At 38.0% G+C, this 16308-nt stretch overlaps 1 protein-coding gene across 1 annotated transcript in view; it reads right to left on the reverse strand.

Moving 5' to 3' along the window:
* Nucleotides 1-13453, reverse strand: part of LOC108553391 (titin-like) — a 49766-nt gene extending 36313 nt beyond the window's left edge. Inside the window, 4 exon segments of the mRNA XM_017908260.1 lie at nt 109-326; nt 922-1196; nt 1449-1491; nt 12684-13453. Coding sequence (XP_017763749.1) covers nt 109-326; nt 922-1196; nt 1449-1491; nt 12684-12867 — 720 coding nt within the window. The 5' untranslated portion in view covers nt 12868-13453.
* Nucleotides 13454-16308: the final 2855 nt, after the last annotated feature.

Genomic DNA, 16308 nt, shown 5'->3' on the forward strand with positions numbered 1-16308 from the left:
AATTTAAGAAAAAGAATTGGTAAAATAATTTGTTGATTATATAATATAATATAATTTATGATTTTTTTTTTTTTAATTCGTTATCAGAGAAATGAATGTGAAAAAGACCTTGAAATCTTCGATGCTGGTGGAAGTTCCATTAACATAGCTTCGTTTGTCGATTGTTTGTTGATAACTACGCTGTTGGAAGCTTTGTGTTCCTGTTTGAGACTTCTGTTCGGTGGACTGGAAGGTTTGTGCGTATTCCTTTCTGTAACTTCCCATTTGCTGTTGCGGTGGGGGTCCAAATCCTTCTGGCTGAATGTAAACGGAGCAGATTGCTTCGCCTGAGTAAGTGAAATAATTATATTTTTATTTTACCATATGAAAAACAAGGAATTAAAAACACCGAGAACCTTATCATTAACCTTATCAACTTTATCAGGTAGGCAATCAAATTTCTCATTCGCGTAGAGTAGTAATATGTAAACATATTTGATTTTCCAAGTAATTAAAAAACATTTATTTTTGTTTCTTCTGGAGTGTATTAATGTACAATATGAATTACATAAACACCGAATATTTTATTTTAGCCGAGCAAAAATGAAAGTTTCATTAGATCTTTATGGACTTTTCTTTTTCTCCGTATACTTAATTGTGTTTGCTTTTATTAGCAATCTCTAATAAATTCTTTACGTTACCTGGTAATTAAGATACAACTTTCTAGACGTAATTCGGAGTTTCGTCATTCCATTAGTTAAAATTTTATCCACTTGATCTACATTTACGTGTTCACGTTAACTCGTTTTAAGATAGAGAAGTACTCGAATGAAAATAACATGTGAAGTTTTAATTACTTAGATTACCGATCTTTAATTATTTCGTGTAATACATGGTTTCAAGTTAAACTGTATTTCTAGAGACATTCAGAAGAAAACTTACCGTATTGGTTTTTTGCACTGCACGTGTATTCACCCTCATCTCCAGGGCCGATTTGATTAATTTGAAGGGTTACTGCACCGGTTTTGTCGTCGTAAGACATTCGTATTTTCCATGATTCTAATAACGGTGCACCCTTGTGGGTCCAGGATACGGTGGGCTTCGGGTTTCCTCTCACACGACCCTCGAAAATTGCGTTTCCACCCTGCGCGAATCGGGCGTTCTTGAAGATCTGTTCGAAGACCGGTGGCGATGGATCGCCTGGTCTGCCGGTAAATCTGCACCAAACATTGCGAATTACATTCAAACTTTACGTTGATCAACTTTCTCTAGTTTCCAAAAATTTAAACAATTTTCAGAATTTGAAAGATTGTCTGAAGTGAAACTTTGGAATAATTTATTTTGAGACCTTGTTGAAGTTTTGAATTCTGAAAATTCTAAAAATTATTGGAATATTAAATTCTAAATCTTCATCACAAAAAGCTACTAATTGTTCGAAATAAATAGCTGAAAGGTATTAAAATACTCACGTTGGTACCATGGGCGTCGACTGCATCACAATCTCCCCTTGAACTGCAAATAAGAAAAGAAACAAGTTATAGACCCCCGTGTAATTGAAAGGAGAGATAAAAGATTAGCATAACGATGATAATTTCATCGTGTGGACCGCATATTCATTTTCTTTTATTTTTCCCAGGGTCACAAAGCGATTTCGTTCTGGATCGTTCGAACGAAAGAAAAATGCGCCAGGAAGCTTTCGCCCGGTTCTTCTAAAGCTCGTCACTTTTATTTCTGTTTATGGGATATGCTTCCTACTGGTGCATTTCCTCTCCTTCCCCCTAACTGGGCCAGAACGAATCGAGGAAACGAACCGTTGACGCCGTTTTCTTCTCTGTCGCCGTCACGCGCCATGCAGACCGTGCACTTTTTTTTTTCACGGACTTATCTACGGTGGAACTCGGTGCAATTAAGTCAATTTGCTAATTAAGCACGGGGCCCCGTTGACGCGAAATGCTTGTGACCCGTGAGCTTTACGTTCGCATTATTTTTGCCACTCCATATCAACCGAATTATTATTTCAAACTTTGTTCATGTTTACAAACGTGATACGTCTCTAATAATTTCGAACAATTTGATGCACGATTAATCCTTTGTGCTCGAAGATTCCTTCGTCATAAAATAAGCAACTAAAGAAGTGACTTGGTGAAAAGTTACAACTCGAAAGCTTCTCTGGTATAAGAGTAATGTCATTTGGTATAATAAGAGTAATATAAAAGGAAACGATGCGTAGATTATAGAATTATTTTTATGTTTCAGCAAATTTAATATTTGGTTAGCAATCTCTTTTATTATTATCTACATGTGTGCAATCTATCATGAAACAGTATTCAGTACTGATTATGAGTGAATGTAATTGCTTGGGCATGGATATACGTTGTGGACATGTGACATACACTGTGGATCTCATTGTTCACCAAATCGGTATAGCGATTGTAGAAAGTGGAATTTCTTTAGCCTTTCTCGTTCTTCCGATGTGTGTCCAGTAAAGATACGACTAACTAGTTTCTTGGGGTTATTAATCTATGTAATTTTGCTTACTGACGACTAAGATTTGTCTGGCGAGTTTAAAAGGTTAATATAATTATTTGGTAAAAATAAGAATAGAAATATTTGGTAAAATCGAAAATATCCGGTGGATATTTGTTCGACCAAAGACTCGTGCAATTTTCAAAATTCAGAGGATAGAAGGAAAGGTCTCTAAACTGACGCATAAAGACCAAAATACACGCTTTACGAGCTCATTCTTCCGATATAAGAAAACAATAACATCTGTGGAGGGTAAAGTTGTAAAGAACATTTTTAAAAAATCCACAGAGACGTGGAAGAAATTCCAACATATAAACGCGAAGCAGCCAATAATTTTCACATAACCAGCCAACAATTTTTCCTGAAAATAATTCAAAATATTTCTTAACATTTCTCCCTCATCGACACAATGGACCCATTAAGTTTCTATTTATAACTTAAGAGCGTTTCATGCATAACAAGCCTTTAGTACGATAATAAGCTCTCACTTATTTCTTCGCCAATTCCTGGATTAAGTAATTTCACGTTCACCCGAGCACGAGAGCGTTCTGAATCATCGACATCTGTGCCATTTCATCGGCAGAGGCGTAAAGAAAAATAAAGGATCGTTTCTCGGTGATTCCGCGTTTTCTTCTCCATCGTGAAGCTTCTCAAGGGGTGAAGGATTCAGAAAAATTCCTTTCTTTTTTCTTTTTCTCTTTCCTTTCCTTTTTTAAATACTCGTCGGCTAACAGACGCCGGAGAAATTAATTATTGACAGCCTCCCGAGGGCGAAAATAAACTTTCTACGACAATCTCTCCGAGCACCGCTTATACCACTTTCGTTATCATGATTTAAAGCACCCAAGTGGATTCTAGAAGCGGTGACGTGATCGTTTGGAAATATAAACCGTGTTCGAGCGAAATGCAGCGATTAAATCGGGAAGAAAAGGGGTGATCGAACGCGTGAAAGCAACACGCGATGTCGCGTTTGCTCCAAATCGGCTTTTATATGATTTAGTAATATGAGTTGTAGTCGATATCGTATTGGAAAAATATTCCATACTGATTATGCCACGTTGTCTTTAAAATAAGATACATCGAAATTTTCCAAATTTTTCATCATTTTTTCATAACTTATCGTTACCATAATGCTTAGTAAAATATAACGATAGTGATGGAATTGATTTTTAAAATAATTATGTCAGTATTTTATTTTACTTTATCCTCTGCGGTATGGATACAAGAAGTTAGGTTTTATGAAAAATTTGATGAATTAAAATAATGGTGTAGTGTCTGTTACAAATGATTTGCTTTTAATCGTTAATATTTCATTAGTTTACAAATTTCGGTGACATCATGGACACTTGAGCGATGATGCACTTCTATTTGTATTTAATAAAACGAATACACAGTTTCGTTCGGAAGAAGGTACAGAGATTTATTAGTTTTTAGTGAAGTAATCCCTAGAATAAGATTCAACAAACGTTACTTTGATGGGAAGCTCTAGAATGCCAAGTATTTAACCTGTCAGTTGCACAGTTTCAAAACGGGTCTAGTTACCATTACCTTCTCAGAAATTTGACGATAATGAAGAACAATACAGATCCAACAGTCGGACGAATATTCTAATATTCCTTTCTTTTTTGAAAAGAATTCTTAAAATTCCTTCCAATTTCTGTATTTCATTTTTGGGAATTTTATCGAATAAGAATATTTATGGTATTTCATAACAAAAATGTCTTCTATAGATATAACAAAAATATATATATTAATATATAAATATCTAACCTAGAAACTAATTCAAATGGTTGCTTCTTCTCATTCACAGAACGTTCAAAAATTCTCAATCACTTCTCTCTAAAGCCAAGGAACAATGGGTCATAGATTTGACAATTAAACCACATTAACGCTACAATTCTCTTCCCCATTGAATTCTCCGCATCCTATATCATCTCGAGATATCATCTTAGTCGTTTAACAATCGGACAAGTTCGATCACGAGAGAAATTCGAGTTAACCTACCAATGTAAATCTGGCAGACCAGTCAGTTCCCAAAAAACGCGACACGATAACTCACGCCACTCAGGATATGCGAATCGATCGTTCGAAATAAAAGTATCCTACACTTGAATCCATCGACACGTTCGTTTCGTCACAACGAGCCATTCATAACCTTGGCAGGAAGAACTATAAGGTCACATGCACATACTAGGTACATTCGTGGACAAAAGTCTTAAGACAACTATTATTTTGGACGAAATGGTACTCTGACTTTCAGTATAGATTTTTAATAGCGAATATTTACATTAGGAATGCCATTAAAGTTACTAAATAGAGATGAATACTAGGTTTCATTAATACCCAATTTCAACAAAGATATTTCCCAAAGATTTCCAAAATTTCTGAAATTTAGCCAGGAAACAACTCGAATACGGGAACCCCGTATACCTCTGCATCAAGTGTATCAAAAACGAGAAGAAAAAAGGGATAATAAATAAAGGTGTCGAGAGAAAAAGAGATCCGTAACATTCTCCCTCGAGACACAGAAGATGAAGGAGGGAAGAAGACGGAGAAAGACGAAGAATATGAGTGAAGGGGATTGAGAGAGAGAAAGAGAAGGACGTAACGTGGTCGGATAACCGCGGGATCCTATTTTTGCATCCAGATGGGGATCGCGTTACCGTGGGCCATTTTAGGAGCAACTATCTTTGCGCGGCGCCCAGCGCCGCGACGCGTCTACGCCGGCCGGACTACATGCACCTCGACCAATCGCCGTAGACGTTACGCAAAGCCAGTCACTGACCAAAATAAAACAGCTCCAAACGCTGTTATCCCCACCCTTTTGATCCACCCCCCTTGTCCCTCTTCGCCTTAATTTTTCTCTCTTTCTAACGGACGAACGATCCGTTGGAAAATATTTATAAATGTTTATTGCAAATGGCAGTGGAACGTGGGTGGAATAGGTCGAAGAGAAGATTCGTATGGCACGGATGAGACTTAAGAATGGCGGGGGAATTCGACAGGGGTGAACTTCTGCTGTTTTTCATTCATGGTTGCTGCATGGTGTTGATTCCATTTTCTCCCTGCTCCTAGGTTGACTGATCGATCGTTGGACCAGGTTATTGTTTACGAGGTGAACTGACAGCTCGCTTCTGACTCGATCAGCTGATCTAGAGAGGATGCCACGTATAGGTTCTTTCGAATGTAAGCAGATGTGTACAGGGTTGATTTAGAAACTCGTCTTTGTGGACAGACGAGAATTTATTTGGGCTTAATCTTGATTTTTAATCCCCTGTGCTACGATTTAAGTTAATGGAAAATTGATAGGTTGGGGAAGCATATAATTTTAATGTCATTTTAATTAGTCCCTATACAACTATTTCATTTGTGTGATTTTCGTGAAGGAATTAAGTATATATTTATTTGTTTCCTCGAGACTCGTGTCCATTTGAAGAAGTAAACAGACAGAAAAGAATTTCTCTGAGATTGACCTTAAATTTTATATACATATTTGTCATCGAACTGACAGCTTTTTTATATGTATGTACATACACTGCTTAACTGGTTATTCTTAGGTAAGTGCGATCTTTGGGTCGGGTACAGTTAAGAGGAAGTGACGCGGCTGATTAATTGACACTTGATGGACGTCTTAACTCGTGTGTTGCTAATTATATATACGTTTGCTTGGGTGAGAAAATTCTGTTTGCATTCTAAGCACACCTTGCAATACTTTCCTTGCAATACTTTCCTTCCAATCTAATATTAATCTAAATATTTCCAAAAATTCACAACCCTGTCTAGAAGTAAATGAACCCAATATGAATCATGTACGTCTAACAGAAATCTAATATTCTCCAGCTGAATACCAGTATACCAAAAAGTCTGCTAATCTGAACATATTTTTGACTCGAAGATTCTCATTCCAGAATCAAAATTAAATTCGAGATGTGATATTCGGAAAGCAGTTCGTTGGATAAATACAATCAGCATGAACACGACATCCAATTAAGACGACTATTTATATCCAAGTATGCCTAAGAAGGGATAGATATCTAGGCTACAGGAATCTAACTTAAATGGACACTTGCAGTATCCACCGATTATCGCAAAATTGAACCTGCCACGTGGCACTCACTTTTCATCAGGATTCTCTGATTTTAGCAACGAACCATGCAAATGGACATCTTTCTTTCTGGTCAAGGATGAAGGAAAGTTTAATTAACTCGGCTTCGTCGAATTCGGTATAAATAAAGGTTCTTGCAAAATTGCATTCGGACACCGTATTTGTTGTACAATCTGCGTTTCATCGGCGCGTTAATGGTTCGCTAACTATCGAAGATTAACGAGCAGAAGTCGTTGGAGCGTTGGTCGATTTCGACTTCCAACTTGGAAGACCGAGCTTCCACCGCTTTATTAATAATGATGATTTAGCGTTTTGGCGGGAGCAGCTGACTTTGTCACGGTTTCGACTGATTACGGATTTGTTCGAGTCGTCGAAACCGTTTTGTATCGCAATTTCGTGCGGCCCACACGCGACCTGTATTCTTTTTAGACGCGATACCGCCTCTGGCACCGCACAGCATGCAGCTCCACTCCGTTGGCAGACCACGAGTCAATGTCGAGTGGATTGAAGGAACAATAAAGAGGAGATTATCCGACCGTTGACATTGCTCTGGGACGATGCAATTTAGCGAATTTTTAGAGGCCACAAAGTCTGGCATGCCATGGAAACGACAGCCTCCGAGAGTTATTGATAGTTTCGAGGATCTCCTCGATGCTAATTTACATCAGAATTGCAGGAGTTGATAGGCTTCGGAATCTTTTTGCGATTTTATTTAGAGACGCTGAAAATTAGCAGCTGCCTTTAGGAGAATTAATAGCAATTTAAAAATAAAAACGTAACCGTATACAGCTGTTTGGTTTTATTATGGTGCTTTAATTGTCGTTGACTGTGTACACTATATCTAGTGTCAGAATGATTAAGTACGTTCGAGGTCTAGTCTGAAAAGCATTGTAATTTTCTTTTTTTCTACTCTGATCAAATTTTCTTATTTTTTCAAAACTTGAAATTAGTTTAAGTATTTACCAATTAGACTATCTCCACCGGTCATGGAAGGTCCACTAATAATTCCACAAATTCGAGCAACATTCCAAACCGAAGAAATGACTAGATTCTGAACAATGCAAACAAGCCAGATAACATTCACCGATTATCGAAAACTAATAAAAATAGCTACTCCCATAGTGTACAAGTCCTGTGTTCCACCTGAATGAAAAAGAATATATACGACAGCTTTTCCTTATCTGCAATTTCGTCTGTAAATATTTTAACGTTCATCGAGACGTATAGGTGACGTCGCCAATTCTGACACGCGTCTTTATCCTCGGAAATGGTCAAAGATGCCAATGACAACCACATTTGGCGTCAACGTGTCTGTAAACCGCACTAATTGTTGCTACACTCGTTTCAATCGATAATCATGATCGTAAAGCTTTCAAGATCCATCTCGTTAAAATTCGAGGATCGTTACGATCGTGAATCAACCGCAAGTTACATGATCTCGATATTTTTGGTTTCGGAGTAGAGCGAAACACGTAGTTTTCAACGGCTTCGTAAATGAAGCGACCGAAATTTACCGACCTTCCGTCGAAATTTAGACGGCCCAAAAATCGCTGGACAGCCACGAAGCTGTTTAACGAGACGTCCTGTAGAATCTGCCAAAGTAGTTGTGGTTGTCGAAAACGGACCGCCATCGTGTACCGTTCTCCTGTTACGCAACTTCGATATCTGCCTTGCGAATTCCAAGTATTCGATGTTTCTTACATTTCGAAAAATTATCCTCGTATTTCATTCTTTGGTGCATGTCGAATTTCGCTCTCATCGAGGAATTTTAATTTGTCTTTTCTTTCTTTTCTTCTTTCTTTTAATAAATTTGTGACTGAATTTGATAATGGAGAATCAAATTTCGAAAGGCAATATTTTTTATTAAATATTAATAATGGAAATATTACCAATATTAATGATATTAATTTTACCACTATTAATTTACTTCCTTTTCTTTCGAAAAGCTCGGTATAATTATTTAAATTTTAATAATCGGGATATTTCCAATATTATAATATATTAATATCTCCACTATTAATATATTATAATATTTTTGATTATTCATATTAAAATTACTGGTGTTATCAATTATTAATAATACCAAGTGTTGTTATTATTAATATCGTTGTTATTTAACGTTAATATTAATACACTTAACGATAGAGAAAATGATCTAATTAATATTCTATTATATAGACTGTGATTCCAGGTTTATTAACGGAATTCAAAGAAAGGATCGTTAAGATCGTTATTGTTCCTACATTCCTCGGTAAAAACTCGTTTAGAGGATTAATTAACGCGAACGCAACCGTGTATTAAATGGCACGTGTTCGTATTTGCGATATCTCGCGGTTTCTTCGCGGCTATCTCGTAATGAAATACACGGTCCGATATGTCTACAGCGTTGGTCACATTTCCGATGTACTCTACTTGGATGCTGTCGATAGCTATGATCTCTGTTAGACGACGAAGGCGCAGTTGGCAAAGGTATTGTGGCGGAACCGTTTCGAACGCCGTAAAGCGTATTTAAATTGATAGTCGTGACTATAACCGTGACTCGTGGAAAATTACGTTACTTTCTTTACGGTTGTTCCACCCGCGTGACCGACGGAAGAAATGCGCAACCACTTGAAAATTCTTACATCAAGTTTGTTGCATGATCCTCGCTTTGGCCAGCTGGTTTCTCACGTTCGTATCGGAGAAAAAAATTCACGCAAGAGCACTGCGGAACGATTTCGGGATAGAAGATGATTGCATCGTATGATCGTATATACAGGCTGTTTCAGAATAAGTGTGACACTAAAAACGACACTTGCCCCAGAGAAATTTGTCTGCTCTCCACTTTGTCTTTCGTATTTGTATCCGTTTCATCAAGATCAGGATTATTATCACTATATTTTCGTTACACGATCGTATACTTTGATAAAATAATATAGTAAGTGCAAATGTATTATATAAAATCATTGTATATTATATATACAATTTTTGGTAAATAATAATCTTGATACAAAAGTTGAAAGTACAATGGATTTTGTTGGGAAATATTTGGCATGAATATGTTTCGAATGACAATTACTTGGACATGCTTTTTCGTGTACAAATAAATTTCTGCTAGTGAAAGATTTATCCTGATCTCCTTAATTATTACTGCTAACCCCTGTGTGTTTAGCATACATAAAATAAACCTGACATTCGTAAATTGTACGTAGTATAATAAATATATGAAACGATACATCTAAAAAATAAATAAAATATATATAAAGCCGAATATACAATATATAAAACGGCATATCTAAAGGAGCGAATTTTTTAATCTAAGAGAAACAAGCATTTCATCCAAAAAACAATATTTTCATAAGAAAAACGAACAAGCGAGACAGACCATCCTATTTTATCCTATCCAAGGCATAATGACCTCCAATAAATAATAAGTACAGTATAAAATCTATACTGAAAGGCAATATTAACAACGAACTCTATGACTTGCTTCAACTCATTAAAAACTCCGAGATTACTGATCTCTGCTAATCTAACTTGATGTCTCTGTCCAATAATAATAACCAAATAGCTGATACAATATTAAAATAATAGAAAAAAAAAGTGGAAGAAACACTACAAAACAGTCAGAACTTGAGCACGAGCCCTATCCATTCCATCGAAATAGGAATCTTCAACTTAAAATGTCACGGAAGCCCGAATCTATTTCACGAGCAACGAAGAGGGCCCAGAATCGTGGGCGTAGTCGAAAGAAGCCGGCATTAATGCTCCTATTGCGGTGATTAAACCGACGAAAATATTCCGAGAGCAAGGCAACCAGCCTTATTTCGGCCAAATGATTCATGAGGAACGACACACGCGACCCTTCCTTCCTCCGTGTCTTTCTTTTCTTCTTCCACCAAAACAGGGTCCTTAATTCCTCCTCCCTTTCTCTTTCCCGACACCCAAAATTCTATTCTGGCAAGTTTCCGATTTTTGCATGGGATCGCGCAACAAACGTAAACAAGAGAGCAACCGGGTATTTTCATCCCCATATTGGATCGCCTCCAACCTTGTATTCCGCGGAATTCGCGTAAACTGGCCATTTCACCGTGCCGCGCTCCATCAATTCTCGTCGCTTAGAATAACGACGCAAATTTCTCGGCTGCCATCGAAGTAAATCGTATCGGATGCTCGGAACGTTTCACGGAATCCAAAATGTTGCGACGTTCGCGATTTCATAGACACATCCCGCACCCTTTGAACTAACCCTCGTTGACGTTTTGTGGCGGAGCTGTCAACTCGAGTCCCGTCTTAAGCATGCGTCAGCGGTCGCATTTGGAGTTCGGGGTTCCATATCTTTGTCTCGAAAGGAGATTATATATTTTATGAGAAATAAGAATGTGGTCTTTTTGGAGAGGAGGGTGAGGGGTTAAGTGTTTGTGACAGGATTTTTAGGAAAATTAACAGAGAAGGTCTTGTGTAGACGTTTATGATCGATTATCTGGTAACAGCATTGGCTCGATCAATGCTCAATGATTATTAGCTTCAAGGTAATGGCTAGTCGGGATCTCGTGACAGATGCGGTTATCAACTTCCCGTCATTTTTTGCTCAACCTTGGAACCTCTGTTATCTGTTTTTCAGTGCCCAGTCGACTTAGGTTTCTCTTACTTCTGTGCCTGATCCAAATCCGACGAGTTAAGCCTCGTTCACGCTTGTTAAAGTTACTCGACTTCGAATCGAATTAAATCTATTGTTGCTTTGACTTTTTAAATTTCGAGATAGGGTAAGATTTCGTGCGAGTTCACATGCTTCGGAGTGCGACTCGAATAACATGAACTTGGAAGATACTTGTGAAAATTGAGAATCGAGAAATTTAACCCCGAATGGTGATTTTTAATTTTCGATCAGTCGCTAATAAACAAATTCCCGAAAATTCCAACTCTCTCGACACCATTTTGGATAACTACCAACTTCACTGAACCCAAACTTGCATTAGTAAAATTCAAGCATCTTGAACTCGAACAACAGGAACAACTATCGTGATCGAGGCTTTAAACACGGAAATATACACGTTAGAACGAAACAATAGAAGCATTTGTCAATCGATACACAGTACTACGACCACCGATCTAAGAAACCTAATACAAAAATGACATCTATATACATGCACGTAAATGTATATCGTACTTTCCGCTCTCGAAAGGGTAAGAAATTTTATCTTCCGACAATTGACCTTCCTCTATCTCTAATTAGTTAACCATCATCGTCGTCCCCGAGGTAACAAGCTCTCGGAGAGGACCCCTGTGAAAAGTGTGTCTGGCCGAATTTAGAAGCCGCATTTTTTCCTCCTTTCCCTCTCTGTTCGTCTTCAGATGGGAGAAGAGCACAGCCAGAACGCAATCCACGGGCCAATGACAGATATGCCGTGTCGAGCGAGTCAGATGGTCGACTGGCTGCGATTTTGACAGCTGCCGCGGCAGCGTCTCAGTTTTTACGAGATCCTCGGCCACCCTCTTCGGGGAGGGCGACCCTTACGTAGAGGGAAGCGTTTATACGAGGCGCATGCAGGAATTTTCGAAACGTTGGCGTCGAACAACGTGGAAAACTATCTTTAGAGCTCGCGCAGGGGCGGTGCTCTCGCTCGAAAATAGAATATTCGTCGAGGGGATATAGCCTCTGCTAAGAAATCCGACGGTTCCACAAATTTACTTTATACTACACTATTCATCGTTTCTCTCGAATCACCGAGTAAGATACAGAAAATATCAATTTCAACTAGAAATAAGAAAATTAATATTTTTAATATCGTCAAGTTCAACGCAGACGTTCGAATTAGAAATTTCTTATTTTTTGGGAGCGAGACGTTAACGAAACAGTTAGTGATCTGTCAATGAGTAACCTCGTCAAACTAAATGGCGATCTTGGAAGTGTTTGATTTACAGTTACTCGATTGTTAATCGGAAAGGTATTAACGACCGATTTGCACGATTTTCTATACCCTTTTCCACGTTATGTTAGGAATCTCGAGTTTTGCCCACTTGAACGACTAGACAGCGTTCGAAAGAGGACGGATTTTTCGTCAACTTGAAAAAGAATGATCACCGAACTGACCTCTCTGCTGACTGGTGATTTGCTGCCGAGTGACCTGTCGTTCGGTCCTCTGTTGCATGTATTGCTGCTGTTGTTGTTGCGTGATCGTTTGCTGCTGCTGTTGTTGCTGCATCACTGACTGCTGCTGCTGCTGCTGCTGCTGCTGTTGCTGCTGCTGCTGCTGCTGAGACGTTTGTCGCTTCATCTTGGATCAATCGAAGGAATCCAAGTCGTTTGAAAGATCGTTTTCGATGCTTCGTTTGGTCGATCACAAAAACGTAACGCGAGGCGTACTTTCTCTCGTCTTCCTTGGTGTCTCTTATCCCTTTCAGCCGAGTGTACTTACGAAGAACGTCGTACAAACTTCCCTCACTGGGCACTCAACAACAACAAAAAAAGGCAAGAGGAACAGGCGAAAATTAAAAACCGCGAAAAAGAAAAGAAAGAGAACGGAGCAAAAAGGCAATATACAGGGATCCTCGTGTCACTCGCGATTAATCGATTCGTAAATAATTAATTAAATCCTCTTCCAGCGGTATATCTTTCTCTATCTCTCATTTAGCCGCTAATAAATCGTCTTCTTCTTCTTCTTCTTCTTCTTTATTATTCTTCCTTTACAATTATTCCACGTATTTCACGCTAATTCTTCTAGCTTATTCTCGTATATGCTTTCGTACGTGCTGCCTGAGGCCGCGGCTCACTCCAGTCGGCAGAAGTCAAGTCATCATCAAAAAGTCTTGTCCCCGAGACTCTTTAAACCAAGACGTCGGTCGAATGCGAATTGCCGGCTGATGCCGCCGCGGAAAACGAACACGGCCTTCCACGAGGACGTGGCACGAGTTGGTGGGGGTTGGCCACTCGCAGTAGGGAAAAGGGGTGGGGACGCCGAGCGTCTCGACGCCGGCGACGATGCACGAGCGGAACGAGGACGGAACGACCGAAATTTTTCACACCCTCGTCACGCGAACCGGCGAGATTAATCGTCCGGGTGGAAATAGTCTCTCCCTTTTCACCTATCTTCCTTTCTCCTTTCTCCCTCTACTTCCTTCCTTCGTCCAATTTTTCTCTTTATTTTTCTATTTCCTTTCCTATCTTCTTCCTTTAATTCTTAATATCTATTTTGACTGAGAATTAATCCTCTGCGATTCTGTGTCGAGATGCAATCGAAATTCACAATTTTGATGAGTTTAATTAATCAATTAAATTAATTTATACTAAGTTGTAATTAAAATATAAGTTAATTTAATTGGACACAAATGTGTGAACGTAAATACCTCATCAAATAAAAAAAAATAAATAAATAAATTGTAGATCCCCAAAAAAAATTCTCGATTATGAACCAGTTGGGTACAATTTCCTGATGACTTATGGATGTAAGAATTAAGGAGCGAAGATTTTTCGCATGTTTAGGAGAAAGAGTGATAGGTTTAATTTTCTTATTGAGGGAAATGAAAAAATGTAGAAGACTTTTGAGGTGGTATGAAACACGTCACGGACAACGATGTTACTCATATTGTCGGGATTACATTTCTCGGATTCTGTGTGACTTTCTGCGTTTATTTCGGGCAAATGAACACCTTCGCTGATGATGCGTGGTATATATTTTTCTGGCACATTCGTTCTCGTGTTTGGTGTTAAGTGTAGCTGCACTGCAGCGGGTAGATCGCGAGATTGGGACGATTTATGGTAACGGGTATGGATGCCCGAATGCTTTCCAGGGAAGATCGGCGTCGAGAAAAGAAAGCGACGTTTATGACGATGGCTCGCGATAGAACTAGATGGTTTTTGGGGCACGTGGAATTCGAGAATGCATTTTGTAGAAGCAGCTGTCTGTATGGAATTATTAAAATACTGACAGGCTTTAAAATACGCGAGTCATTCACAGGTCAAGGTAATCAACTCCATTTTTCGAATATTTAAAAATTTCGGGGTCAAAGTGCTTGATCGATGCTTAATTTCTTATATTTAAAATAAACTTACATCCTCTGTTTCGTGCAGTTAATCGACTTGGCAAATGAGCGAGCTACGTTGTATGAAATATGTAGAAATAGCGTGTTTAGTTTTTGTTTCGTAATTAGCCTAGTTTTAAACGGAATTAATTGTCGCGTAAGCGAGACTTTTGCGTGAAATTTCACGCGTGTACGAATGAAGTTTGCATAATAATTTTGTTAAGACCATTAGGGACTGAGTAAGCAGTACGAACTCATGTATGGTTGAATTTCTTGCTCAATATTGAAAATTTATTCATTAGGGACTTAGACTTTCACGACTTGCGGTCCTTCTAATCGTGAAACCTGTACTGTGCTAACAGTATCGCGTTGTCCTAGTTACTTGGAACAAACGTCGCTTAAAACTTACATGTCGAATTGAGAAATTCATGCCTGACGATACAATACTACCTTAAAATTATGCCACGATTTATATTTAAATTGAATTGGAAATGATCGATTAAATCGATCATTCGGATAGGTTTCAGTCAGTCGATTTTATTTCTTGTTCGTTATCCTATAAGCTAGCTTTCGTTTCTGGTAATTTTATAAGCACGTATATATTATTTACGATTATTGGTTATATACGGTTTAGAAAAAACTAAGCAGACGACCTCTTAGTAACTATTACTCTATTACTATTAATAATCATTTACTCTTCACCTTTGATTCATCAATGAATAATAAACATTAGGAGAGCATTTCAAGAAATAATTCACCTTGAAACGCTAAAAGAAATGACTCAATAACAATAGTCAACGATGTCTTACGTATTTTCCTAAATATCTTATTAAATTATAGCAACTCACACACTACAAACTAATTCGTCTGTCCTAAAAACCATTTATGAGTCACATCCAAACTGAGTATTTTGATTTATTAATTGTCCAACCAAAAGCAAGTTTTATATTACCCAAGGACACTCAAAAATAGTCCCTTGTGTTTCAATTTAATTAGACAAAGGTATGTTAATATAGATACCTCGTTGATTAGAAAAATATGAAAATAAAGTTAAATTTTCTGTAGTGTTTCAAAGTACATAGGTTCTTGACTATGAATCACGTAGAATAAAGCATCGAATACGACTTGGACCGCAAAGTGTTAAACAATCTACTCCTTATAATATCTGAAAGGGTATCGTGTCACCTCACAACTTAATACAATACAACACATCCAATATATGTATCCCGCAAACATTGAACAACCTTCGTCCGATCCCCTAATCAACTAATCCCAAAACCACCCAAATTAACATCTACTAATCCTACCACGGCACATGACTGTTTTAAACTCTTGATTAAAATTTCCATATTCAACCTTTTGGTTATTCAATATCTTCACTTATTTTTCGCATTTTCTTTAAACTTTCATTTCTTCATCCACTTGTCAATTAACCCATCGTGATAGGTTTAGTATTAGGCTAGGTGATAGGTTTAGTATTAGACTTCGCCAATTAGGGGACCGTAATCCAAAATGTGAATTCGCATTTGGACCAACTAATTTCACCGTTAAAATTCTACTTTAGAAATTGATCTTACAAACGATATTATTAAGATGTACCGAGTGCAATGAGAAAGCAACTGTTCCTCTTGGAAGACCGTAATCCGAAACACAAATTCGCAATCAGACCAACCAACTTCACCGTCCAAATTTTACCT

The sequence above is a fragment of the Eufriesea mexicana genome, unplaced genomic scaffold, assembly GCF_001483705.2.
Source record: "Eufriesea mexicana isolate 0111107269 unplaced genomic scaffold, ASM148370v2 scaffold10344, whole genome shotgun sequence".
NCBI classification, from domain to species: Eukaryota; Metazoa; Arthropoda; class Insecta; order Hymenoptera; family Apidae; genus Eufriesea; species Eufriesea mexicana.